Genomic DNA, 25,502 nt, shown 5'->3' with positions numbered 1-25,502 from the left:
AGGAGAGATTGGGGTGACTAGGCCTGTATTCACTAGAGTTTAGAAGAATGAGAGGGGATCTCATTGAAACGTATAAAATTCTGACAGGGCTAGACAGACTGGCTGCAGGGAGGATGTTTCCCCTGGCTGGGGGGTCTAGAACGAGGGGTCAGAGTCTCAGGATACGGGGTAGGACATTTAGGACTGAGATGAGGAGAAATTTCTTCACTCAGAGGGTGGTGAACCTGTGCAATTCTCTACCACAGAAGCCTGTGGAGGCCAAGTCACTGAATATATTTAAGAAGGAGATAATTAGATTTCTAGACACAAAAGGCATCAAGGGGTATGGGAAGAGAGGGGGAATATGGTATTGAGATAGAGGATCAGCCATGATTAAATTGAATGGCGGAGCAGGCTCGAAGGGCCGAATGGCCGACTCCTGCTCCTATTTTTTTCTATGTTTCTTTGTTTCTTTCTATGTATTTGTGCCAAGACAATCTCATGGATTTATGTGTGGGATATCTGAACTGAGAAGGGTGTTTCTTAACTAATTAAAACAGACACAGGGAAATGTAGTCAACACTGCATTTATTCCAGAATGCCAAACATTTTGGTTAACAAAACCATGAGCATTTCTAAACAAAACATTGAGATAGAATTCAATAAAATTAATACTGCTCTTAAAGGCAATTGATGCTGCAAGACAAAAATGACATCGCTTTGAAAACTATTTCCTTGCAATACTTGCAAGCTCAAATGTCTAAAGTTATTTTTGCCTTTTTTTAAATTTCTTTCAATCCCATAAAATATAAATGTACTAGAGTAAGGTAATCACTGGATACCTACATGTGTATATGCACCAGCCCAAATTTATAGAAGAATGACTTTAATGGAACAAAGCAATTTTCATATTGTTTAAAGTACTAAGCATCTAATTGCAATCACAAAATGTTAATTCATATCTACAATTTATTTTAGTTAGGTTTAGTTTGTGAGTGTAATAGGAGACTCTTCCACCATGCAATGCTGCTTTCTGCCCATAGGAGTCACTAGTGCTCTTCAATAGTGCTGTACAGATCTATTCTCTAAGGAGATTTACAAAAAGAATTGGCTGCACAGAATGAAAGGGCTGAGCAAAAACAAAAGTGGCTGCAATTGGCCCATCATTAATATTGAGCTTTATCCAAAAGTGAAAATACCTTTAAACATTTCACTAACATTTAGTCTGTATCCTGTTATAATGATTTGAAGTTGTACTTAAATGATGCTGTGGATGACTGCTTAAATACCTCAGCATGTTCCACTATTATATTTATTTAAAAAAACACCCAGCAAGTTGCAGAGAGTACACATTCCAATGGAAGTTCCTAATAATTATTTTGACTGGCAGGATATGGGTTCCCTCTCCCTGCCATGATGCATTCCCAATCTCAGAATGTCTGAATCACAAAGCAATAGCAGTACCGGGAGAGGCCTGGAAACATGTCACTTGCTCACCCTTTTAGCAAGGGACTGATGTGTAGTGCGAGGGACCTACTTAAAGGAAGAAAATAACCAAAATATGATGGGGGTGTTCCAACAATCTTAAGAGATGTGTTCAAGGAAATTATAGATCCACATAGTATATATTATAATTTGGTATTATTGTAAGTACATTAAATGACTGAAAACAAACTCTAGTACTTTCCTGCAAACCTTGTGATGTTATGGAGCTTCACGATTGGCATAATCATCTAGTATACCCTTTCATAAGTGCCATCACAGTACAGCTACCAGCTGTCATTAACATTCCCCTCAAATTAAAGGCTGTCGTTCTATTTTGGGATCTCCCTGATGTTGGTACAACTCCTGGAGAATTGAGACATCTACAGAGCTGCTTCTGCTGAATTACAGCTTTGTAACTCTCTCCATAGTATCTGTTATGCTATATACACTAAGTCACGAATGCCCTTAAATTACTGCATTCATTTATTTTCTGTAAAATATAGATGTAGGAGAAACTTACACCAAATGGGTTTTGATTTACACAAATGAACAAACTGTAGTACAATCGGCTTTTCAGGATAAGGCTAATTCAAAGCTAAAAGTCTCAACAGTTGCAGTCTCAGGTTTTCTAATGGCTCAGGTTCTGTCTCTGCATTGATTGTCACTCAGACCAAACAGACACTGCTGAGTGTGCTGTCATTTATAGGCTATAGACACTGTCAAATGAGAGACACATGTACATGTAACACATATTAAAGGGCAACGTTGTCAAGAATTTCTAGTTTGCAAGCCAAGAAATTCCAAGATATAAATTGTAGGTAGTTTAGTGTTTTGAAACAAATGTAAACATTTGCTGCCGTGTTTTCTAATTCAATTGCGCAGTGCTGCAGAATTCTATCTCAAGATATTTTCAAAATATGGGCTTCATAAAAATAGTAGGCAATCATCTGTAGGACACAGCAAGTATTCCACAGCCACCTGACTTTGGAATCTATGAGCAGCAAGACCGTAAGTGGACTACCCGAGTGTCAGATCACAAATGCAATCATTTCTGTACCCCACAGAAGGGCAGCAGTATCATATTCAAACTATGAATGCGCTAACAAGTCCTGACACTTTCCATTATCCAGTAAAATATGCTAATCTTCTTGGATAATGTATTTTGACAGGATTGGCAATTGCAAGCTCGATATTCTTCACAGCAATCCATCTTTCATGAAATCAAAGCATTCTTTAAAGGTAGTTCTTTTTAACCTTATGAATGTAAGGATAATTTTGTCTTGTTATATTGAATTTGAAAAATATAGAAGTGTTGATTTAAGATCAAACTTTAACCTGGAACTATTGAGACTTGAGAGAGATTATAATGGGCCATACATTGAACTGAAGTTAAAAACATTCAGAGATATAGCCCCGATTTTAACCTCCATTATAATCCGACGGGAACGTGGTGAGTTCAGGTTGAATGCCCATTTTACACCCCACCCGATTTCACTCTCCATTGACTTAAAAGGAGAGGGTGTAAAATGGGCATTTGACCCAAACTCTTCCCATTCCCACCAGGCAGTTTAGGTTAAAATCAGGGCCGTAGTCCTTTTTAATTAACTCAATATTCCTTCAGTCTACTATCTCTACTTCTAGCATGGGAATAATTTTTATGATTGTTTGTCATTTTCTTTTTTAGAATTTCCATCCTAATGCCAAGATCTGCTTTTGTGTACATCCGTCTCCTCAAGGACCAAAACCTAAAGAAGAGGAAATTAATATTTCAGAGTATATAGTTGCCCAGTACCACCTGACAATGTTTCAAATTTTCCACAATCAATTCAAGTAGCGTCAACTAAGAATGTACACTTAACAAAAATGTAGTTCTGTACAAATCATAGCTTCATTCAGTGGCTCAATGACTGACTATTAATATGTGAATAGGACAATTTAGTGTTCCCACACTCTGTTTAAATTGCAGGTCATTAAAGTTGCAATATGCAATATGGTGTTTAATTGGTCACTATCTACAAACTGCTTCTAATTACTTATTCGTTTTTCTCCTTCTAGGCCAGCTTAAGATACTTACGGTTACAGGGGTCCCCAACTCCAAGTGGGCATTGATTCCAAGCCACATAAGTCTTACATGGCACTGGTTTATCTTATGGTTCATGTAATGAGAAAGGATTAATTAGCAATCTTGTTGTGCGAGGCCCCTTGGGGCGGAGCGATCATAATATGACAGAACTCTTCATTAAGATGGAGAGTGAAGTATTTGACTCAGAGACTAGGGTCCTGAATTTAAATAAAGGAAACTACGATGGTATGAGGCGCGAGTTGGCTAGGATGAATTGGGGAACGTTACTTAAAGGGTTGACGGTGGATAGGCAATGGCAAACATTTGAAGATCGCATGGATGAACTACCGAATTTGTTCATCCCTGTTTGGCATAAAAATAAAACAAAAAAGGTGACTCAACCATGGCTAACAAGGGAAATTAGGGATAGCATAAGATCCAAGGAGAGGACATATAAATTGGCCAGAAAAAGCAGCAAACCTGAGGATTGGGATCAGTTTAGGATTCAGCAAAGGAGGACAAAGGGATTAATTAAGAGGGGGAAAATAGAGTATGAGAGTAAGCTTGCAGGGAACATAAAAACTGACTGTAAAAGCTTCCATAGATATGTGAAGAGAAAAAGATTGGTGAAGTCAAGCGTAGGTCCCTTGCAGTCAGAATCAGGGGAATTTATAATGTGGAACAAAGAAATGGCAAACCAATTAAATACATACTTTGGTTCTGTCTTCACAAAGGAGGACACAAAGAACCTCCCAGGGATGTCGGGGAACATAGGGCCTAATGAGAGGGAGGAACTGAATGAAATCAGTATTTGTAGGGAAATGGTGTTAGGGAAATTGACGGGATTGAAGGCCGATAAATCCCCAAGGCCTGATAATCTACATCCGAGGGTACTTAAGGAAGTGGCCCTAGAAATAGTAGATGCATTGCTGATCATCTTCCAAAATTCTATAGACTCTGGAACAGTTCCCATAGATTGGAGGGTGTAGTGTATGTACCTTTAAGGGGAGAACTACTTTTTACAGCTCCTGTATACTGTAGTACCGGCAGTGATCACACCGGTATATAAACCCTGAGTAGGGATCTGTACTTTAGTTTTTGAGTAACCTACATCCAGTAAACACCTGTTAATTGTTCCTCTGCAGTCTCTGTCGATTTATTGAAGAATACCATACATTAACATTCACGGATTCAACAGAGGGTAGCTAATGTAACCCCACTATTCAAAAAAGGTGGTAGAGAGAAAACGGGGAATCATAGACCAGTAAGCCTGACATCAGTAGTGGAGAAAATGCTAGAGTCCATTATAAAAGATGTAATAGCAGAGCACTTGGAAAACAGTGACAGGATCGGACAAAGTCAACATGGATTTACAAAAGGTAAATCATGCTTGACTAATCTCCTGAAATGTTTTGAGGATGTAACTGGTAGAATAGATAAGTGAGAACCAGTGGATGTGGTGTATTTGGACTTTCAGAAGGCTTTCGATAAGGTCCCGCATAAGAGATTAGCGTGTAAAGTTAAAGCACATGGGATTGGGGGTAAGGTACTGACTTGGATAGAGAACTGGTTGGCAGACAGGAAGCAAAGAGTTGGAATAAACAGGTCTTTTTCTGAGTGGCAGGCAGAGACTAGTGGGGTACCGCAGGGATCAGTGTTAGGACCCCAGTTATTCACAATATATATGCATGATCTAAATGAGGGAACCAGATGTAATGGCCCAGAAATTCGGGTCTCCACGGGCGAGTACGCACGGGGTACTCACCCGTAAGCCCAATGGAAGTGCCGGTTAAGAGCATGCACTGCGCATACACGGGAAACCGGCACTTCCGTTCCCCTGAAAGAAGGGGTTCAGAGGTGGAACGCGTACGCAGAAGAGGCAGCGCGTGCGCATTGAACTTACGTTTTTTTTGCAGGTTTTCCTGGGAGGGGAAGTCTCCAGCAGTTACACTTTTAAAAAGCAGGTGCAAGGCCTGCTTTTTACAAACTAAGAGGTGAATTAACTAAAATTAAAACATTTTTTCCACAGGTTTATTATTTTTAAATACTTTAAAGAAAGGTAAGTTTATTTTTAGCCCCGTTAGAAAATGTAATTAATGTTTTCAAAAATTTAAATTATTGTTTAAAATACTTATTTCAGGTAATGTATAGTTATTTTAAAAATTTGATGTTTTTTTAAAATTTATTTGAAGATTTAGTGATGTTTTGGGACTTATAGTATTTATAGGTTTGACAGGTCTTCCTGTCAAACTTATGAATGAAGCATTCCCTGCTACCATTGGCTCTCCATGGCCCACGTGATACCAGGGGATGCATCGAACTAACTGCGCCCCTGGGATACGCAAGCACTGCGCGCCGGCAGTTGGAGGAGGCCCAGGATCGGAATCCCACGCGGGCCCACAGCTCAACGGCCGGCGCGGTAGGTAAGTGCAGGTCGGGGGCTTGCACCCGCGGGAAGCCTCCAACCCGAATTTCTGGGCCAATATCTCCAAATTTGCAGATGACACAAGGCTGGCTGAGCGTGTGTGCTGTGAGGAGGATGCCGAGAAACTCCAGTATGATTGGGACAGGTTGGGTGATTGGGCAGATGCATGGCAGATGCAGTATAATGTGGATAAATGTGAGGTTATCCACTTTGGAGGCAAAAACAGGAGGCAGATTATTATCTGAACGGCAGAAGATTGGGAGAAGGGAAAGTGCAACGAGACCTGGGTGTCCTTGTGCACCAGTCACTGAAGGTAGGCATGCAGGTGCAGCAAGTGGTTAAGAAGGCAAATGGCATGTTGGCCTTCATAGTGAGACGATTCGAGTACAGGAGCAAGGGTGTCTTGCTGCAGTTGTACAGGGCCTTGGTGAGACCACACCTTGAGTATTGTGTGCAGTTTTGGTCGCCTTATCTAAGGAAGGATGTTCTTGCCATGGAGGGAGTGCAGTGAAGATTCACCAGACTGATACCTGGGATGGCAGGAATGACATATGAGGAGAGATTGGGTCGATTGGGCTTATATTCGCTGGAGTTTAGAAGAATGAGAGGGGATCTCATTGAAACTTACAAAATTCTAACAGGACTGGACAGACTAGATGTAGGAAGGATGTTCCTGATGGCGGGGGAGTACAGAACCAGGGGTCACAGTCTAAGGATAAGGGGTAAGCCATTTAGGAGAGAGATGAGGAGGAATTTCTTCACCCAGAGAGTAGTGAACCTGTGGAATTCTCTACCACAGAAGGCAGTTGAGGCCAATTCATTAAATATATTCAAGAAGGAGTTAGATATATTTCTTAAGGCTAAAGGGATCAAGGGATATGGGGAGAAGGCAGGGACAGGGTACTGAATTTGGATGATCAGCCATGATCTCATTAAATGGCGGAGCAGGCTCGAGGGGCCGAATGGCCTACTCCTGCTCCTATCTTCTAAATGTTTCTATATGTTTTCAATCTTAAGTTACAAGGTAAATCTAACTTTGTTGTTTGATCTCAGACAACAACAACTTGTATTTATATAGTGCCTTTAACATAGTAAAACGCCCAAAGCCACTTCACAGGAAAGTTATCAAACAAAATTTAACACCAAGCCACATAAGGTGATATGGGAGCAGGTAACCAAAAGCTTGGTCAAAGAGGTTTTAAGGAGCATCTTAAAGGAGGAGAGAGAGGTAGAGAGGCGGAACGATTTAAGGAGGGAATTCCAAAGCTTAGGACCTAGGCAACTGAAGGCACAGCTGCTGTTAAGTCTGTGTGTTGTATTGGGAATTACTACACAGACCACAAGAGTAAACTTTAACAGGTCTTTACTAGTTGAAGGTCAGGGCGGAACTGCCCAATAAATCATTACACAGCACTTATATACCGGTGTGGTCACCGTTGGTATTACAGTATACAGCAGCCAAGATAAAGTAGTGCAACTCTTAAAATAGTTCTCTTAAAGGTGGAACGGTTACTAAATAGTTCTCTTAAAGGTGGAACGGTTACATACACTACAATCCTCCCTTTTTAGCTTAACAGTATATATGTTCCCCATTAAACATAACATCATAACATATATACACAACTTCATGTAAAAACAGTTCACAGATTCAGTCTCTGCGGCGGCGCCTCCTGCGCTTCCTGACTCGGTCCGGATAGCGCCTCGGTGGTGTAGTAGTTCTCGGTGGTGTAGTAGTTTTCGGTGGTGTAGTAGGTTCTTTTGGCAAGGTCGATTCGGCTTGAATGCCAGTGTCGAGTTCATCTGGTTGCAGTATCACCAGATCGGAGGTAGATACTATGGGTATCTCTGCTTCAACATTAGGCGTATAAAGTTGTGGTGTAGATTGTCCCTTTTCGGATGACTCGATGATCTGGTCAGCATGGCACCTTTCAGGGGTCTCTGGTTCTCGTTGCTGGGTTGACTCATCTAATAGTCCTTCACTGGACTTAACAGCTTGAACTTTCGTAACTTCAGAACCAGCATTGCTGACTTCTAAAGGCTCGAGTACCTTGGGAAGTTTTTCTACTTCCAGACTGATTTGGCTCAGTTCGGAGGGACCACGTGCGTGACCTGGTAGGGGTGATAGTAGTTCAGATGAGTCATCATCTTCTGCTTCTTCTCTATTGTCTTCTATTTCCTCCATCACTTCAGCTTTTGCCTCTGCCACCACTTTCCTGAGTGGCTTATTACTGCTGACACTGCTCACAAAAGGGTGCTCTTTCTTCTTAGCTTTCAACTGATCGATGAATTTGACATATTCCCTTTCTTGCTCATCTTTGATTCGTTTGGCCTCATCGCGCAAACGGTTTGTGTGTTCCTGCTCCATTTTCTCAATCAGCTGCTTCTGCTGTCTTCCCAGATTCTCCAACTCTGTGTCCAAGAACTTTTTCTTTGCATTCATCTCTTGCTCAAAACGGTGAATCATTTGTTCTAATTGCTGTTGTAGTTTGAGATTGAATTGAGTTCGAGCCCGGTGTTCCTCAGAAATGTGCATGTCTGTAGACTGGACAGAGTAAGAATTCTCTGTCAAACTATGTTGTTGTTGTTCAGTGGAATTCTGTTCTGACACTTTGTTCTCTTCTGAAGCATTTATGCACTCCTTCGTTTTTCCGTCATTAGTCTGCAAGTCCATTTTAGACTTGTCTTTTGCACATGGGCTGATCTTACCATCATCAGTTCCAGAGTCTGAGCTGATCCTGGGTAGGCGGCAATCTTCCTCGCCGTCAAAGAAACTGCACGGCTCGAGTCTTCCCTCGCGATCGGACGTGATGACAGTTCTGGTGAAATTGTAGTAGTATTCCATATCCTTGTCAGAAGACGTGCTTGGATCATCGGCTCCGTCTACCTGCCCTTGAGTGGACTGCTCTCCTCTTTTCTTCCCCGAAGGATCTCGGTAGAATGGAAAATCCTCTTCACCATATGACTTGCCACCATAAAAGGGAGTCAACCCGAAAAATGTAGTTGAGCGGGCCCGGGCACTGCGTCGGGGGTACCTCCTTTTGGTTGAATCATTATCCTGGGCTTTGTTCCCGTCACCATCCTCCTGTGAAGTCTGGTTTCCGCACTGCAGCACGTGCTTCTGAAACAGGTTTTTCACCCTTTGTTTGTAGACTTTGTTGCACGTTGGACACCTCAGAACTTCCCGCTCATTTTCTGGACTTTCCGTCATTGCTTTTAGGGAGTGCCAGTCCATATTTATTTTCCTGATCCACTCCCGTCCCAGAAGTGGTGGACCTCCCTCAGGTAGTACATATATGTCCATTCCTTGGTGTTCTTTGCCCTTGTGTCTCACCTTGACTTTTATCTTTCCGATGGGGTATACTCTTTGCCCCGTGTATGTCTGCAATACTATCTCCGTATCCCGTAGGAGAATATGTGTGAATAACGTTTTGTAATCTTGTTTATTCATGACCGTCAACGCCGATCCGGTGTCCAAATCCATCTTCACGTGGACTCCTGCTATCTGCAGTGTGACCCAGATAGTTTGTCGGTCAGCTTCCTTACTCACATTGTGAATTCTCAGACTACCCAGTTCCTTGCTGTTGGAGTCTGAATCCGAATTCTGTTCATCCGAACTCTTCTCAGCCACCTTATGTACCTTTCTGCACTTTTCCTGCGGTGACTTTTTGTTGCTAGTCTTCTTTCTTGACCGGCATACTTTAGCTATGTGACCAAGCTTGCCACATTTTCTACAGTCCTGGTTTTTAAACCAGCATTGGTTCTGATCGTGTGTTGTCTGCCCACAACGGTAACATTTCGTTGTACCCAAAGCCATTTGATCTACGCTGAGTACCGCTGCCTTCAGCTGCATTTCCGCAGTGCCTCTCGCTGCGGCTTCGTGCGATGCTGCAATAGTGACAGCCTTATCAAATGTAAGATCATTCTCTTCAAGCAACCGCTTTTGTGTTCCTTCTTTCGACAATCCACACACAAATTTGTCTCTCAGTGCCTCTGTCAGGCTTTCCCCAAACTGACAGTATTTCGCTAGCTTACGCAGTTCAATTAAGTACTCCGCGTTGCTTTCCTCTTTCAGTTGCATTCTCGCATAAAATTTAAACCGTTCCGCTAACATCAGCGGTGTGGGGTTCAAATGATCCTTCAGGACAGCAACAATATTAGCGAAAGTCTGATCCGTCGGTTTAGCTGGTGAAAGAAGATGCTTCAATAGCCCGTATGTCTTCGCACCCATTGAGTTTAGTAAGGTTAGTGCTTTATCTTCATTTGATATTTTATTAGCCTTACAATATATCTCTATGCGTTCTACATACGTGGCCCAATCTTCAACATCGGGATCGAAATCGTTGATGTTACCACGCTTAGGCATCCTCGCAATCTTCTTGAGAACAAAAAGAAATTTTTCTTTAACTTTTTTTTTAAATGGCGGTTTCCCGCGCTTGTCTTCTTCCCCGCCTACTTTCAAAATGGCGGTTTCCCGCGCTTGTCTTCTTCCCCGCCTCTGAAAATGGCGGCTTCCCGCGTTTGCCTTTCTCCCCCGCTGGCTGTCTCGTGTCACTCCCGCTTGCTCGGTCTCGGTCTCCCTCGCTCGGTCTCCCTCGCTCGGTTTCGTTCTCCCTCGCTCACTCGGTCTCCCTCGCTCGCACGGTCTCCCTCGCTCGCTCGGTCTTGTTCCCCCTCGCTCGCTCGGTCTCATTCTCCCTCGCTCGCTCAGTCTCCCTCGCTCGCTCGGTCTCTTCTCTCTCCCGCTCGCTCGGTCTCGCTCGTTCGCTCGCTCGCTCGGGCTCTGTCTCTCCCGCTCGCTCGGGCTCTGTCTCTCCCGCTCGCTCGGGCTCTATCTCTCCCTCAGCGGTTTTCAATCGTGCCTCCCAGCCCCTCTTGCAGTCTGGTCCTTTCCCCCCCGGGCTGCGGCTGAGTTCTCAGCGGTTTTTTTTTTTTAATTTTCTCCCACGCCTTTCGCTATCCCGGTCGCTGCGCCTCGCGGCCTCGGTAGCTGCCCGGCCTTTTTCACCGGTCGCGGTCGAGCTTGCTCTCGACGCTGTTGCGTCTCCCAGCCCGCTTGCAGCCCGGTCTCTCACACCGGCTGCGTTTGCATTCGCTGCGGTCTCTCACACCGGCTGCGTTTGCATTCACCGCGGCTTCCGTGCCTTACGCTGCCCCAGTCTCAGCGCCTCTGGCCCCGACTTCTGTCCGGCTCTTTTCCCCGGCCGTGGTCGAGTTCTCCGCCCTTATATCCTCCGTTTTTCCCTCCCTTACTTCACAGTCAACGTGGCTGACTCGCTGTTCGTCGCTGATCGGCTTACCCACCACCGTGATAGAAGGGATGATCCTGCCTGTTGCTGATGGAAAGCTTCGTGTTAGAATTCTTCCGTTGCTCTGCAGACCCGAGTCTTTTCTCAGCAGAATGATGAGGGCGGATGCCTCTTCTCGACGCCCGTTAAACTGCCTTGGATGTATCTCTGCCGCAGGGTAAGATCGTACTCGTCGCCACTGTTAAGTCTGTGTGTTGTATTGGGAATTACTACACAGACCACAAGAGTAAACTTTAACAGGTCTTTACTAGTTGAAGGTCAGGGCGGAACTGCCCAATAAATCATTACACAGCACTTATATACCAGTGTGGTCACCGTCAGTATTACAGTATACAGCAGCCAAGATAAAGAAGTGCAACTCTTAAAATAGTTCTCTTAAAGGTGGAACGGTTACTAAATAGTTCTCTTAAAGGTGGAACGGTTACATACACTACAGCTGCCAATGGTGGAGCGATGAAAATCAGGATGCGCAAGAGGCCAGAATTGGAGAAGCGCAGAGATCTCGGGGGATTGTGGGGCTGGAGGAGGTTACAGAGATTGGGAGGGGCGAGGCCACAGAGGGACTTGAAAACGAGGATGAGAATTTTAAAATGAAGGTGTTGCCGAACTGGGAGCCAATGAGGGCCATCGCAAAACATAACTAGAGTAATATTAAGAAACAAAAAATATTCCTTTATTGCAATACCGCTATGTTTTGGATTAGCTCATTCTAAAAGGGCATTTCAATGGTCCTTCTTAAAAAGCCACTTGGGCCTGTATAAGGCCTAAGTCTCACTATGGCAGAATAACGATCCTGTCTCACTGGATATGGCAAGACAAGCTCGCGGCCATCTGGGGCTTGCGTAGAACAGGTGTCACTGAATATTATGGGCTAGAAATTCCCCTCGAGCCCCGTTTGGGGCGTTAAATCAGAAAAGCTGGAAAAGGTAGCGCCAGGCGCTATCCTCTTCCAGCCTTTCTAAAATTCCCACTTTTTGCTCCAGGAGGGAAGTGGAGCGCTAAATCAAGCGCTCCACTTCCTTCTTGGAGTGCAATAGGAGGGGAAATGCACGACCCGGGGTGCACGACTCAGCAGCGCTACGCACTGTGCCACGTGGCGCTGACACGTTGCAAGGGCTCTTCCCTGGATTAAAGGGAAGGGCCCCACGCTGCGAACTCTGCAGTTTTTTAAAAATATGCCTGCAGCACCAGGGAGCGGGGGTGCCGCGTGATCAGTCCAGCATTCAAGAAAAGCTTAGGACCTAGGCAACTGAAGGCACAGCTGCCAATGGTGGAGCGATGAAAATCAGGATGCGCAAGAGGCCAGATCACGGCACAGATCCCGCGTCCGGAGCAAAAAGCAATTTTTTCCAAAAAGCCGACACTTTTTTCAGGGCAGCCGGCCACCTCACCTTTAATTTCTGCCCCACTAATGGCCGGCCGCCCTGCTCGCGCCCCCAGCAGCAGTTGCTACCATCGCCCTGCGCTGCTGCAGGGGACGCCAGCAGGGAATTTTTCTGCTGGGGCGCTACCGGGACGGCACACCCGGAGATGACATCACGATCTCCGGGCGCATGAGATCTGGGCGCAACCTGGTAGCGCCGCCGCTAACCTCCCATGGAATTTGGCGGGAGGCGCGGTCAACGAAAAGGCCTTTGCGCCCCGTTAGTGCTCCCCACTGGAGGCGCAAAGGAGGGGAATTTCTCCCCCTATGAGCCTGAAATCCTTTAAGAACTGCAGCTCACATCTAAAGGAATGTTACCATTTAAAAGTAAGTAACTTCACATGAGAACAAAAATTATTACAGGCTTTTCAAAAGCTCAAAACTGTTTTTTTTAATAAGTTTTCAGCCTTTGCAAAGGTTGTATGGTGGTGAGAACCAAAGGATGGAAAATCCAATGTGAAAGCACAAAATTGAGTTTATGGCTGTAGATTGATGCTTCACCCTGTTCCCTGTTTGATGGCTGGTGAAGTGGGCATGAGGTGACTAAGGGCATATTTGGCACTCCATGGCACCAGACAGGAGGTGATGCCCAGGCTCAATGCTGTCTGAAGTACCTGCAGGACCTGATATCACATGCAAGAGGTGATAAGGTAAGACTACCCAACAGTACCATGTGCCAAGTAGATGGCCAAGATTGCATGGCACAAAGTGTTGCATGTCACCCATGATAACCCCACAGACAACCTTACAATTCTTTCACTGCATCTCATAAATATCCATACCTCAGGGTGTCAAGTCAAGATCCAATCTACAATTGCCACACTCAAATCTTCCAACAGCTTCACACATCAAATCACTGTAACACAAACATGGTCATCTATTGACACCCAGGATGGTCTTCAGGTTGGGCATTTGGCAGCCATTAAAGATCCACTATAGTTTGAGAAATGTAGCAGTTTGGTGACATGTATCATTGGTTAGCTAACAAATCCTTTCATGAAAGTGTTTGCCATGCTAACCAATGTATCAGTCACTTGTTTGATCCACATGTGGGCAGCACATCAGCTGATGTTGCACAATAGCCAGGAATAAACTAAAGGGATAACATTTAAGGGCAAGGGTGATCTTGCCAGCCATTGATAGTACCCTCCCTATTCTGCAAGTTGGCTGCGGCTATTCTGCTTTAGATGGCATGTTATGCAACTGCTGGCCTAGAGCAAGCTGAGACAGTTATCCTCGGTCATTGACAAGTAAGTGTGCCAAAGTCTGCAGATATGGTAAAATCTCTGATGTTCTCTCTCACATGCCTTTTTTCACCTTTTACCACTGTATTTGAGGTACTTAAGACACAAACTTACTGTAAAAAGTAATAAAAATAGTTTCCCAAAAATTGTTCTAAAACCACATATTAATAGCAATATGTGTAACATCTATAATAAAAGCACAGTACTAAAAAGGAACTGTAAACACTGTAACCAAAAAAAATGTGCAAGGTTTGTGAGACTTTTTGGGGTCCTTCATACATGGTGCTTCCAATGCCCCCATTCCAAATGAGCACTCAAGAAAAAAGAGCAAATTAGCGCTAAAGTTACAGCATGTGCTCGGTGTTCATTTAAACGCTTCAGCATCAAATTTGGGGCCTTAATGAGGCTGGGGCATGAAATGGGCACAAGGACATTAGCTCACGAAGTACAGAAGACTGTTGAATTGCAGCTCAGTAGGAAATGGGTACAAGGCCTGGTCTTCTAATTTGGCAATTCCCCTTTGACTTGTTATGGACCTGCTCTCCCAGCATACAGCGCCATTGAATCTACACTTAAGTCCTTAGTTGTGACTTTGTTTGTTCATTGTGTGACTGAAATATAACTGCAGTTCACAAAGGGTTAAAATATTCTTAGCTACAGGAACCAAGCATAAGACTCCCTGAGCAATGGAGAAGTCTTTCCAATAAAAACAAAGGTGTGCTTTCAAATTCAAACTTTCAAAGCATTCCTTGCCAATCAGCATCTGGCAAACATGCACTGCCAATCTCACTGTTCCCTGGCAATAACAACCTCTGCAGCTGTGACTGGGTGTTCCAGGGAAACTGACAACAGGTGTTGACAGGCATTTTATTTGCTAACTATTAATTAAAAGTTAATGGTGGAGAAATTGGGCTGTGTGGCACCCATTGTTTAGCCACTACACAGCCTCCTAACACTCAATCATGGCGTCCGAAATGTGCGCGCGCACTTCCGACGGGGAGTGTGCCAGACACCATCTTGGTAAAGGTGTAGGCGCACCTAACGACCGCCGGCAGCATGCAGAGCAGGCAGACTATGACGTCAATCAGTGTGCAATGCTGATTTGACGCCAGTGCTGCCATTTTCGAACTCCACGCACCTACCTACGCCTTGTCTTAACCTGGCACAAGCTGAACACACGTTAAATTAAATGAAAGAGCCCCCACCAATGTTCCCGCTAAGCTACGCAGCCGTGCAGTCATCTGCAAGGTCCTGCGCAGGCCACTCACTGACTTTCGCAATAGATACCGCGCATGCGCAAAATTTTGAATGGGCCGCGCATTGGGGGAGGGAGGCAGTGCAACACATTGCCCCCCAGCAGTGCTATTTAAAGGGATCATGAACTACTTACAGATTAGTTGCTGGATTGTTTCTTCTGGCTGCTGGTGCAATTGTACGCGTTTTGGGAGTTTGCCTAAAGAGGGTCTGCTGCTGAAGTACTTTCCTGGTCATTTAAAAGCTTGTGCTGAAACAAGTTGCTTTCAGACATAGGTGGCCTGCTGGACCTTTCTCTGGGAATTGAGCATGACTGGGAGAATGAAATGAGGCTGCACAGAGGAGGACAAGCTGCTAGAAGAGGGAGGGAAGAGTAGGGGGAGAAGGGCTCTCAGCAGGAGGCCATATCTGCTGAGGGTCTTTAGGGAGCAATTCTCTTACCTCAACTTCAACGAGGTGGAATGCTTGAGACGTCTTCGCTTCACAAAATAGGTAGTGATTGAAATCTGCCAACGGCTGCAGCCACACTGTCACCTCAAAGCAGTGCAAGGACAGCATTGCCTGTGGCTGTCAAGGTGACCGTGGTTCTTAACTTTTATGTGCCTGGCTCCTTCCAGGCTGCTGTGGGAGATATGAGCAACATCTCACAGTTTGCAATACACTGCTGCATAAGTGAGGTCGCTGAGGTTTTCTATACACAGAGAGACAGCGTCATCTCATTTCAGCTTACCAGAGACAAGCAGGCAGGGTGAGCACAAGGGTTTGCACAGATTGTAGGCTTCCCCATGGTGCGTGGTGCCATTGACTGCACGCACATTGCCTTGCGTGCGCCTCATGAGAACTCTGCCATTTTCATGAACCGAAAGGGTTTCCACTCTCTCAATGTGCAGCTGGTGTGTGACCACAGGCAGCGTATCATGCAGGTGAATGCCCGTAGTCATGATTCCTTCATGCTGTAGCGGTCCTTTGTGCCACCTGTATTTGACCCACCGCAGCAAGTCAAAGGCTGGCTACTGGGCAACAAGGGCTATCCACTCATGACATGGCTCATGACTCTGGTCTGGAACCCATGCACATGTGCACAGCAGGCCTACAATGAGAGGCATCTTGCCACAAGGAACATTATAGAGCACACCATCGGCATCCTCAAGCAACGCTTCCACTGGCTGGCCCGCTCCGTAGGAGCCCTGTAGTACTCAGCTGAGCAAGTATCAAAATTTGCAGTTGTATGCTGCATGCTGCAGAACCTGGCCATTATGAGGGAACAGCCCTTGCCACCACCTATCAGGCGAGAAGCTGAGGAGCAGGAGCACAAGGAAGAGGAGGAGGTGAAGGAGGAGGAAGTGGAGGAGGAGGAACACAAGGAGGAAGGGAGGATACCACATAGACAGCCACTTTCTACCCTGGCTCTAAGTGATCAAGTAATTCATCAGCGATACCATTAACCTGAACCACACCTCCCCATTCACTAACAGTCCCACACTCCTTATCTTTCCTCTATCACTGACCATCACATACGTCCTATTTACGACAACACAAAAATAAAAACCACATTCCAATCCAATTTTATAAATTCAATCATGACATAATGTATACAAAAATAAACTAATCACCCTTGTGCATTCCCTTAAAGCCTGTCTTCCATGTGCCTTTGCTTGTCTTAGTGCTCCTACGAGGTGCTTCCCCAGTGGCTGCAGCATGGATGGTGGAAGGCTGCTGACCCGCAACCTCGAGCAGCTCGGGGCTTAGAAGGCCTGGCTTCAAACTGCACCATCTCGGCCTAGGCTGCAGCAGTCTGGGCTGGCTGGCAGGAGCACTGCTAGACTGGCAGGGGCGGGAGCAGGAATGCTGTCATCCTGAGAGAGGAGACAGCAAGTTCATATTCCATGGAGCCACTACCACTCTCCCAGGGCAGCGCTTCAGCAATCCTACGGATCTGTTGAAGAACAGATTGATGGACTGCTGTGACGCCCTGGAAGCCCCTTTGAACAGTGGTATCAAGAGCCATGATGGCCGCAGTCTGAGCTTCCACTGCAGCACTCAGACCTTTGATGGAAGCTGTTTTTCTGGTGCAATGGAAGCTGTAACATCAGCCATCAGACGCTGCATCATGGTGGGTACTACAGGTGTGCTGATGGAGGTGACCACCCATTCCATGTTGGAAAGGATGGGCTCCACGCCCTGTGCCAAGTTGGTGCTGGACTCTTCCATGCTCGTTGACATTGTTCACAGGCTTCCAGTGCACCAAGCATTTGGTTAGGTACATCCATCAGCTTTCTTCTGTAGCCTGGTCCATCGAAGTCCTCATCTGACTGTTCTGCAGCAGAATTAGTGCGCGACCTCACCCGCTGGCGAGCTGGCACCTGTGCTATCCTTTCCCCTCGCTCTGACTCATGCACATTTGCCCCAGTGTCTCATCACGTGCAGCTCCTTCCTCTATCCTAGCCTCTAAAATATGCACATTGTCAGTCTATGAGCTGCTGGCTACGAGTGTAAGATCAAGTGATGGTGTCTCTTCATCCTCACTGTCTTCTTCCTCTTCTTCCACTGACTGGGAAGATACCAATTCCTGGGTATCTGAAATGAAAAAGGAACAAGGGTTGGGTTGTAGTGAGGGGAGAGGAAAAGGTAAGAAATGCATGCTTACACCACTTGCAGATTCTGAAGAGAAGAGATTGTGGGATGAGGGAGAAGTGGGATGAGAGAATGAGTATTAGTTATGCAGTTACTCTCATCATCGATCCCTCCAGCCCCACCAGTGGCCACGGCCTCAGTGATGCCACTTCCCATGATAGCCAGCACCGTCTCCTCCATGGGGTTAAAACATGCAGGCACACTTGTCCTCCTCCAGTTCTTTTCTGCTGTCTCCTGTTATACGCAACCATCTCCTGCAAGAAAGAGGGAAGTGTTTCAGTGAGTGTCCTGCAATATGTTTGGGTGATGTGGCTGTCATGGTTGTATAGCTGCCAGTTTGTGCAAGCTGTGAGTTATGGGTGCGAGGCTTACAACAGTGCTAAGTGTGTGAGGGTGAGGTAAAGCAAATGAATTATAGGGTTGAGTACTGATTGGTAGAGATTGTTGCTAGATAGGTGATGTGGGTGTAGTGATTGAGCAGTGGATGAGGCTAGTGGTGCAGTTGGTAAGACATGCCATTTGAAGATGGATTCACTCACCTTGACAACTCGTGTCAGTTCAATAAACTTCTTCCTGCACTGCATCCATGTTCTGGGAGCAACTCTCCTGGCATTGTTCCCACTGCCTTCTAAGAATATGTCTAGAGGGCCTCCAAACCCTCTGCGAATACAGGGGCTCGATTTTCATCGGGCATTTGAGGCGGGATTGGAGGCGTGTGGGGGGTTAAAATTGCAAAAACTGGCGGGCAGGCCCAACCCCACCTCCATCCCACCTCCAAGCATTTTTCATTAAATTGTGCCTACTGGTCCCGTCTCCGTCCCGCCTCCAAGAGGCGGGATAGGCAGTTAAGGCCCTTAACAAGCACTAAATTGCCTCTGTAATGCCATTTTGATAGGCCTTGGTGATTTTAACCCTATTCCGACGTGAAGCACGCCTGCTCTGAAACACGACGGTGAAACCTGGCGGGAGCATAATTGGATTGCTGACTATTAGCTGCAGCTCCACCATTAAATAGGATATTTGATCAGCCATCATTTGCAGGTGGCAGGACTTTGTTGTCTCAGGTCTGGGGGAACTTTTAGAAGGCATAACCACAGCTGTGGAAGTTTGGAGCCTGACACCCCTCTCCAGTGTGACCTCCTGGAAAACCCCTCTCGCCACCTTCACTGAGCGCTTCCTCAACTGAGGCATATACGAAGTAATTCTAAGCCCTCAATGTGGAAGTCCCATTAGCGAAATGACACACGCCACAACTACAGCAGTAGCCATCAGATTTTTTATTTACAGTAATCATCTAATGGCTTTTTAGCATAAAACATCAAATTTCACCCAAGTGACTACCCTTGTGACTATTTGTGCTGTATATTTCTCTTATGCATGCTCCTACGTGGTGCTTCCCCTGTGGCTTCAGCAGATGTGGAGGCCCCTTGTTCACTTTCTTGCTGCTCCTGTCTCGACACCTTTGGCGGGCGTCCTCTGGGGTGGCGAACCTGTGAGGGCTCGCCAACAGTCTGCTGCTCCTGCGGCTGTGCAGGGGTTGAGACGCCGATCTCAGGTGGGTGTGGACTCTGGTGGGGCTCTGACCGAGGGCTCTGCAGTGGCATGGAAGTGTGAGCGCTTGGAGGGGAGCCCCCACTTCCTTGATGTCTGCCACCAACTTCCCTCTCATGGGTCAGGTCTCCCTCAGCGCTTGCAAGTGGCTTGAGAGCACCTTGCTGCACATCAGGGAGGCCATGGGGACCCGTATCTGTACTGGCAGTCCTACTCAGAAGGACTTCCATGAAGGTCTGGTTTCTCTGTTCATCGTTCCTCCAGAGATGTCATTCTATTCAGAACACTCACCATGTTTTCTGCACTCTGGCGACTTATCATCTCCATGGAGGTTGCCATCCTTTCCATGGTGATGCGTTCATGCGCCAATGACTCCACAAAGGCTCTGCTCATGTTCGCAATGGACTCCTCCATTCGCTCCATACTCGCAGCGACCCTGGAGACAAAACCTGCCAGAGACTCCTGCATCTGTTCCTGGAGTTCCAGCACCGCTGATATTATGGATGGACCCAGAGGGTCGACATGCAGCTGAGCCGAGCTGGCAGAGTCCTGCGCCCTCTAACGAGGACACTCCACTGCTGTCCCTGTCTCCACCACTTGCTGATGCTCACTTGTGAGCTGTGATACACCAGGTGACAACACTACTCTATCTCACGAAGGTCCCACCAAGGTGTGAGTGTCTGTGCTGGTGCTGGGTGCGCTGAATTCTGCTGACGCTGCGCCCTCAGAGGTTGCAGCTTCCTCTGAGGAGTCTGGATGCTCAGGCTCTTCCTCCTGGCTAGTGGGGACGGGTGCTTGCGATGGTCCTGTGGGGGAGTAAAGGAAAGAGTCAGAGATGTGATGCCAAGGTTACATGCACATTGCATATTGCAGATGATCATAAGTCCATCTGTTAGAGCTTCAGAATCATTATCAGCGACTTATGCAATGTCATTGAGAGAGATGGAAAACTATTCTGTCACCAGCTTGCTGTGATGCGCCCGTCTGTCCGTCGCCCACTTGGGAATCTTCCTCCACTCCCACGATCTCCAGGACCGCCTCCTCCCAGGTGGTGAGCTGGGCTACTGAGGGTAGCCCTTCTCCTGTCCTCACTCTTTCTCTCTTATTGTGAGCTCTCTTTTCCTGCAATGAGGGAGACAAGTGGAGTTTGAGTGAGAATGAAGGTGTGAGTGTAGAGAATCCATAGCATAGATGCTTAGAAGGAGACAAAGATGGCGTGAGGTGGCAAGACCAAGGGCCCTCCATGTGTGTTGTAAGTTGTAATTGCATCACTGTGATAGTGCGTGTGAGGGCTGCATAGTCAAATAGTTAGGTGAATGTGACCATAGAGAGAGAGGAAATGGGTATGGGTGCATGGATGTCAGTGTCAAGTGGGATGTGGAGGAAGAGATTGCTAAAGCTGAGTGCTGGTGAGGAGAGGCAATGGGGATCAGATTGAGGGTGATGGGAAATTCATACTCACTTTTCCATTGCGCAGAAGGTCATGAAACCTCTTCCTGCACTGAAGCCAGGTTCTGCGGGTTATTGACCAAGAGTTGACCTCCTCTGCCACCTGGATCCACACAGCCTTGGTTTGCTGGGGAGGCTTCTTCCTCCCTGAAGAAGGGAAGAGCACCTCTTTATGTGCTCTTGCTCCCTCTACTAAAGCCTGCAGGGCAATGTCATCAAAGCGGGGTGCAGACCTAGGTCTCTGGCTGGCCATTCTTTCTGCAGGTGCCTCTAACAAGCAAGGGCAAAAGCTTGGCAGTCTGCAGAAGAAGCAAGGTTTGTTGCAGACCTTAAATGCAGCAGCAATGATGACGTCATCGGAGGCGACTTTCAGACTGGAAAAACTCATTGGCCATGGGTTCCCACACGTTGGAACTCAATTGGCCAATTAAGTTAAAATGACATCATTTTCCCACATCGATTTAGAATCAGGTGGCTAACACGAAATGTGGATTACACGACCCCAGCCCGCCCCAGTATCAGAATCGAGCCCAGGTTGTCTCTGCTTTCCACCTCTTCCACCAAGACCTCCAGTGCATTGTCTGAAAACTTTGGTGCTCGCTCTCGCGCATGTTCAGCCATTGCTCAAATATCACAGCCCAGATTCGCTTTTGAAAAAACTCCCATCACTTCTTGCAGCCACAATGCACCTCCCCTTTAAGAGGTGCAGGCTGCCCGATATCGGGCCCCCATCTAATGTGTGCAGCCAATGAGCAGTGCAGGGAGCACTGGCTGCACGCAGCAATCATTTAAAAGAGCAGGCAGCATCAATTCAGCTTACTGCCTGCAAAGCAATGAACGGCTGCTGGTCAATCGCGGACCACGATCCCCATGCCCGTTTTCGGGGGTTAGCCGACATTTCTTGGCCGAATGAACACTGGCATGCGCATGTTATCTACTAAGCAATGCATAATACCTTCTAGGCTATTGCTACTATTTTACAATGTCCTTTATTATTTAACTTCAGTTCAAGAAGAGACATTGGCCCAGAAATTCAGGTCTCCACAGGTGAGTACGCACTGGGTACTCATGCGTAGGGCCAACGAAAGCGCCGGTTTCGTGCACGCACTGCGCATGCGCGAGAAACCGGAACTTCCATTCCCTTAAAGGAAGGGGTTCACAGGTCGAACGCGTGCGCCGGAGAGGCAGCGTGTGCGCCTGGGATTTACATTCTTTTTCCAGGTTTCTCCAGGAGGGTAAGTCTCCAGCAGTTACACTTTTAAAAAGCAGTCGCAAGGCCTGCTTTTAACAAGGTAAGTGGTGAATTAATTAAAATTAAAACATTTTTTCCACAGGTTTATTATTTTTAAATACTTTAAAGAAAGGTAAGTTTATTTTTAGCCCCGTTAGAAAATGTAATTAATTTTTTCAAAAATTTAAATTATTGTTTAAAATAGTTATTTTATGTAATTTATAGTTATTTTAAAAATGTGATTTAAAAAAAAATTTATTTGAAGCTTTAGTTATGTTTTGGGGCTTATAGTATTTATAGTTTTGACAGCCCTTCCTGTCAATTTTATGAATGGGCATTTCCCTGCTACCATTGGCTCTCCATGGCCCGCGTGATCCCAGGGGACGCTTCGAACTAACTGCACCCCGGGATACGCAAGCACTGCGCGCCGGCAGTTGGAGGAGGCCCAGGATCGGAATCCCATGCAGGCCCACAGCTCAGCGGCCGGTGCGCTAGGTAAGTGCAGGTCGGAGGCTTGCACCCGCGGGTAGCCTCCGACCCGAATTTCTGGGCCACTGTTTTCTTTCATGGGGTTACAGGTGCTGCTATACACCCATTTATAGATCAAACAGCAGTTTCACTTGTTTCTATTCCTTTTGAGAGGAATTTCAGTCTAAAGGGGATGTATCAAGATAGAAATTGACAGCTAAATTTAAGAATATATCATCACTTTTCAATAATATTTCAGAAGAGTTTAAGAGAATTAATTTTTCCTCGCACATTTAAAACTGTCCAAAAATATTAACATGTTTCAGCCAGAACTAGTAACTCATAGGCCGGAATTTTGCCGGCGCTCAGAGGGCAGGTTCGGAGGTGGGTCCGCTGTCAAAATAGCAATGATTGACAGCGGATAGGAAGCCTGCTATCAACCCACCTCCACGCGAGTCTCCCAGGTGTCTGGTCTGTCAGTGCAGAACTGACCCGACATCAAGCAGTGGGGGATACATTTGAGCTCATTAAATGGCTTGTTAAGAGCCAATTTAATGGTATTTTGAGACTTTCTTCCAATTTTACGTGCTCCCCCGCAGGTTACCCGCTGCTCGGGAAACACACCAGCTCACCCTGGTGTGAGTTGAGTCTGCTCTGACATATCTGATAAGCTGACAGCTGCAGAAGTGGTGTAAAGGATGCCATGTTACAGATGGTCAGTTTCATAGAAACTGTTGGTTACTGCATTTGTAAGACATATAGGGGGAGAAATTCAGTTGGTTGCGCCACCTGTTAACGCCTCGCTAAGTGGGTCGCAAGCCAACTCACGCCCGGGCGCGGCACTGCCCACGCCTCCCGCTAAATTCCGCGGGACGTTAGTGGTGGCGCTAAACCTTAGCGCTGCGCCGCTGCCGATGACGTCATCGGTGTGCATAGCACCCCGCTGACACCCCAGCCGCGATATTTGGCAGCGCCCCCTGATTTACCGCCGGACATTATGTCCGACAGGGTCAGGGTGGTGTACCTGCGGCCGGGGAGGCGCAAATTAAAGGCGAGGTGCGGGGCGGCCATTTTTGTTGTTGGCCGCCTGCCAGCACCTGCCTGCGCTCCCGTCCCCGGCCTCCTGAATCACTCCCCCCGCGGAGTGCCGGCTGCGCTCCAAGAGCCCGGCACTTCTCCTCGGTGCCGGGCTCTTTTGCCTGCACTCCCGATCCTCGGGAGCCCAGCTGGGCCCCAGATCGCCCTGCACAAGGCCCTTCCTCGTTAAGAAGGGGAGGAAGATCTGCAATACCGCAGCGTGACGTGCCGCAGAGTGTGGCGCTGCGGCACGTTGCGCCACGATATGCACTCGCAGCGCCCCAAGAGGGATGCGGGGCGTCTCCAGTAGCGCTGCGCTTCCCTTTGGGGCGCAACCACTCAATTTCCGGTGCGGGGACGCAAATGTTTCCAGGGCGCTACTTTTAGCGCCCTGGCGAGGCTGACGCCCCAAACGGGGCTATACTCAATTTCTCCCCCATAGAGATTTATTTAGCTTTCAAGTGTTTAGAGGCAACTGTATGTCCAGTGCCACCTCATTGGAACAACCTCTCTCACCATTGACAGATCGATTCTGTCATCTCACCTGCAGAGGCCATCTATTCCAGCAACATCGGTGCCCTAGAAAAAAATCAGACTTTGGTCCTCTGATTCCTGCCACGATCAGCCCCAACACCAAGATCACCAGGCACACCAACATCACCAACCTTCTCCGCCATCACCTGATGCTGCACAGGCCACAGGGCATCAGCCCTGGACAACATTGCTGCCCGGGAGGCCAGCAATGGCATCACCATGGCCAGATTTATTTCACTTGACGCTGTAAATCCTGACTGTCACATGGTGCATCAGGTTGACACCATCCCACACCAGCACCGTAAAGCATCCCTTTAATGTCCAAATCATTCCATGCACACTCATCACTGTGGTGGGGGGGGCGGGGAATTATGTTTCAACATTCACTGGAACTCAGTAAGACACTTCTCAAGGTGCACACAGATCTGTCCAGTAAGGGGCAGTGTTGAAAATATAGATTTCACAGTATGACAACACATTACCAGAAACTTCACATGGACATTGGCTAAACCTCTCAAATGCCTACCCTTGTGTGTTATTAGTTGGTATGCTTGCAGTAGGATGAGGGTGAGTGTGAGGGGTGGCTAGTGAGATGGGGAAGTGATAATGTAGATAGAGAGGGTTGGGTGGAGGTGCAAGGTAAGTTGGTGTGAGTAAGGATGTGCAGGAGTAGGGTATGGAAGGCAGAGTGATGGGGATGTGTTGAGTGGCACAGCAGGGTGAGTTTGAATGTGGCTTTGCAGTAACGTTTCGTGATCTACTGAGATCATTGAAAGGTTAGTGCCACTGCAGCCAGGGACCCCTGACGACATCCCTGCTTTTGCCCTCCTGTGCAATGTGCAACCAGGCTGCATTGGTGTCCTGGGGAGGTCTCTTCCGTCCTTGGAAGGGAAGAGAACCTCCCTGCGTGCTGTCACTCCCACCATAAGCATATGAAGGGAGTCATTGGAGAGCTTGGGTGCAAGCGTCCACCTTTGTGCAGAGCTTGTCAGTGTTTGCAGCACCTCAATGCTGTCAAACACTGACAGAACAACTGTCAAACTCAATGTGGCCGTGGTCCCTTTAAGGAAATCGGCTGATATCGTGTCATCAAATGATGTCATCAGACCTACTTCCTGTTAATTGGCTGGGAAGCCTGTTAACAAGGCCAATCAAGGGAAAATCCCTGTGACAGAGCAGCTGCAGTTGGGAGCGGGACCGCAACCCGGAAACCAGCTCTCCCGCCACCATCCCGACACCACTGAGAAAATCCAACCCATAGTGACTGACTACCAGTGCTGGAAACCCAGAATAAATATTCTCACTGTCAGACTCGAGTCTGCACTCTTAGTCACACTTTATATTATTGTAGATCAGTTGACACTGCACTAAGGAGTTTTT

The 25,502-nt window shown here is 46.9% G+C and overlaps 1 protein-coding gene across 1 annotated transcript in view; it reads right to left on the bottom strand.

The window, feature by feature from the left end:
• Positions 1 to 550: 550 nt before the first annotated feature.
• LOC147105239 (uncharacterized) overlaps positions 551 to 25,502 on the bottom strand; it is a 66,277-nt gene continuing 41,325 nt past the window's right edge. The window contains exon 6 of the mRNA XM_086011394.1: positions 551 to 3,209. Within this exon, the coding sequence (XP_085867520.1) occupies positions 3,159 to 3,209 (51 nt within the window). The 3' untranslated portion in view covers positions 551 to 3,158. The remainder of the gene's footprint in view (positions 3,210 to 25,502) is intronic.

The sequence above is a fragment of the Somniosus microcephalus genome, chromosome 18 (genome assembly GCF_052327205.1).
Source record: "Somniosus microcephalus isolate GS21.2 chromosome 18, FLI_Smic_1.0, whole genome shotgun sequence".
In the NCBI taxonomy this organism is placed as follows: domain Eukaryota; kingdom Metazoa; phylum Chordata; class Chondrichthyes; order Squaliformes; family Somniosidae; genus Somniosus; species Somniosus microcephalus.
Note: the sequence above shows the minus strand (reverse complement) of the source record. Positions and strands in the feature narration are given on the sequence as shown.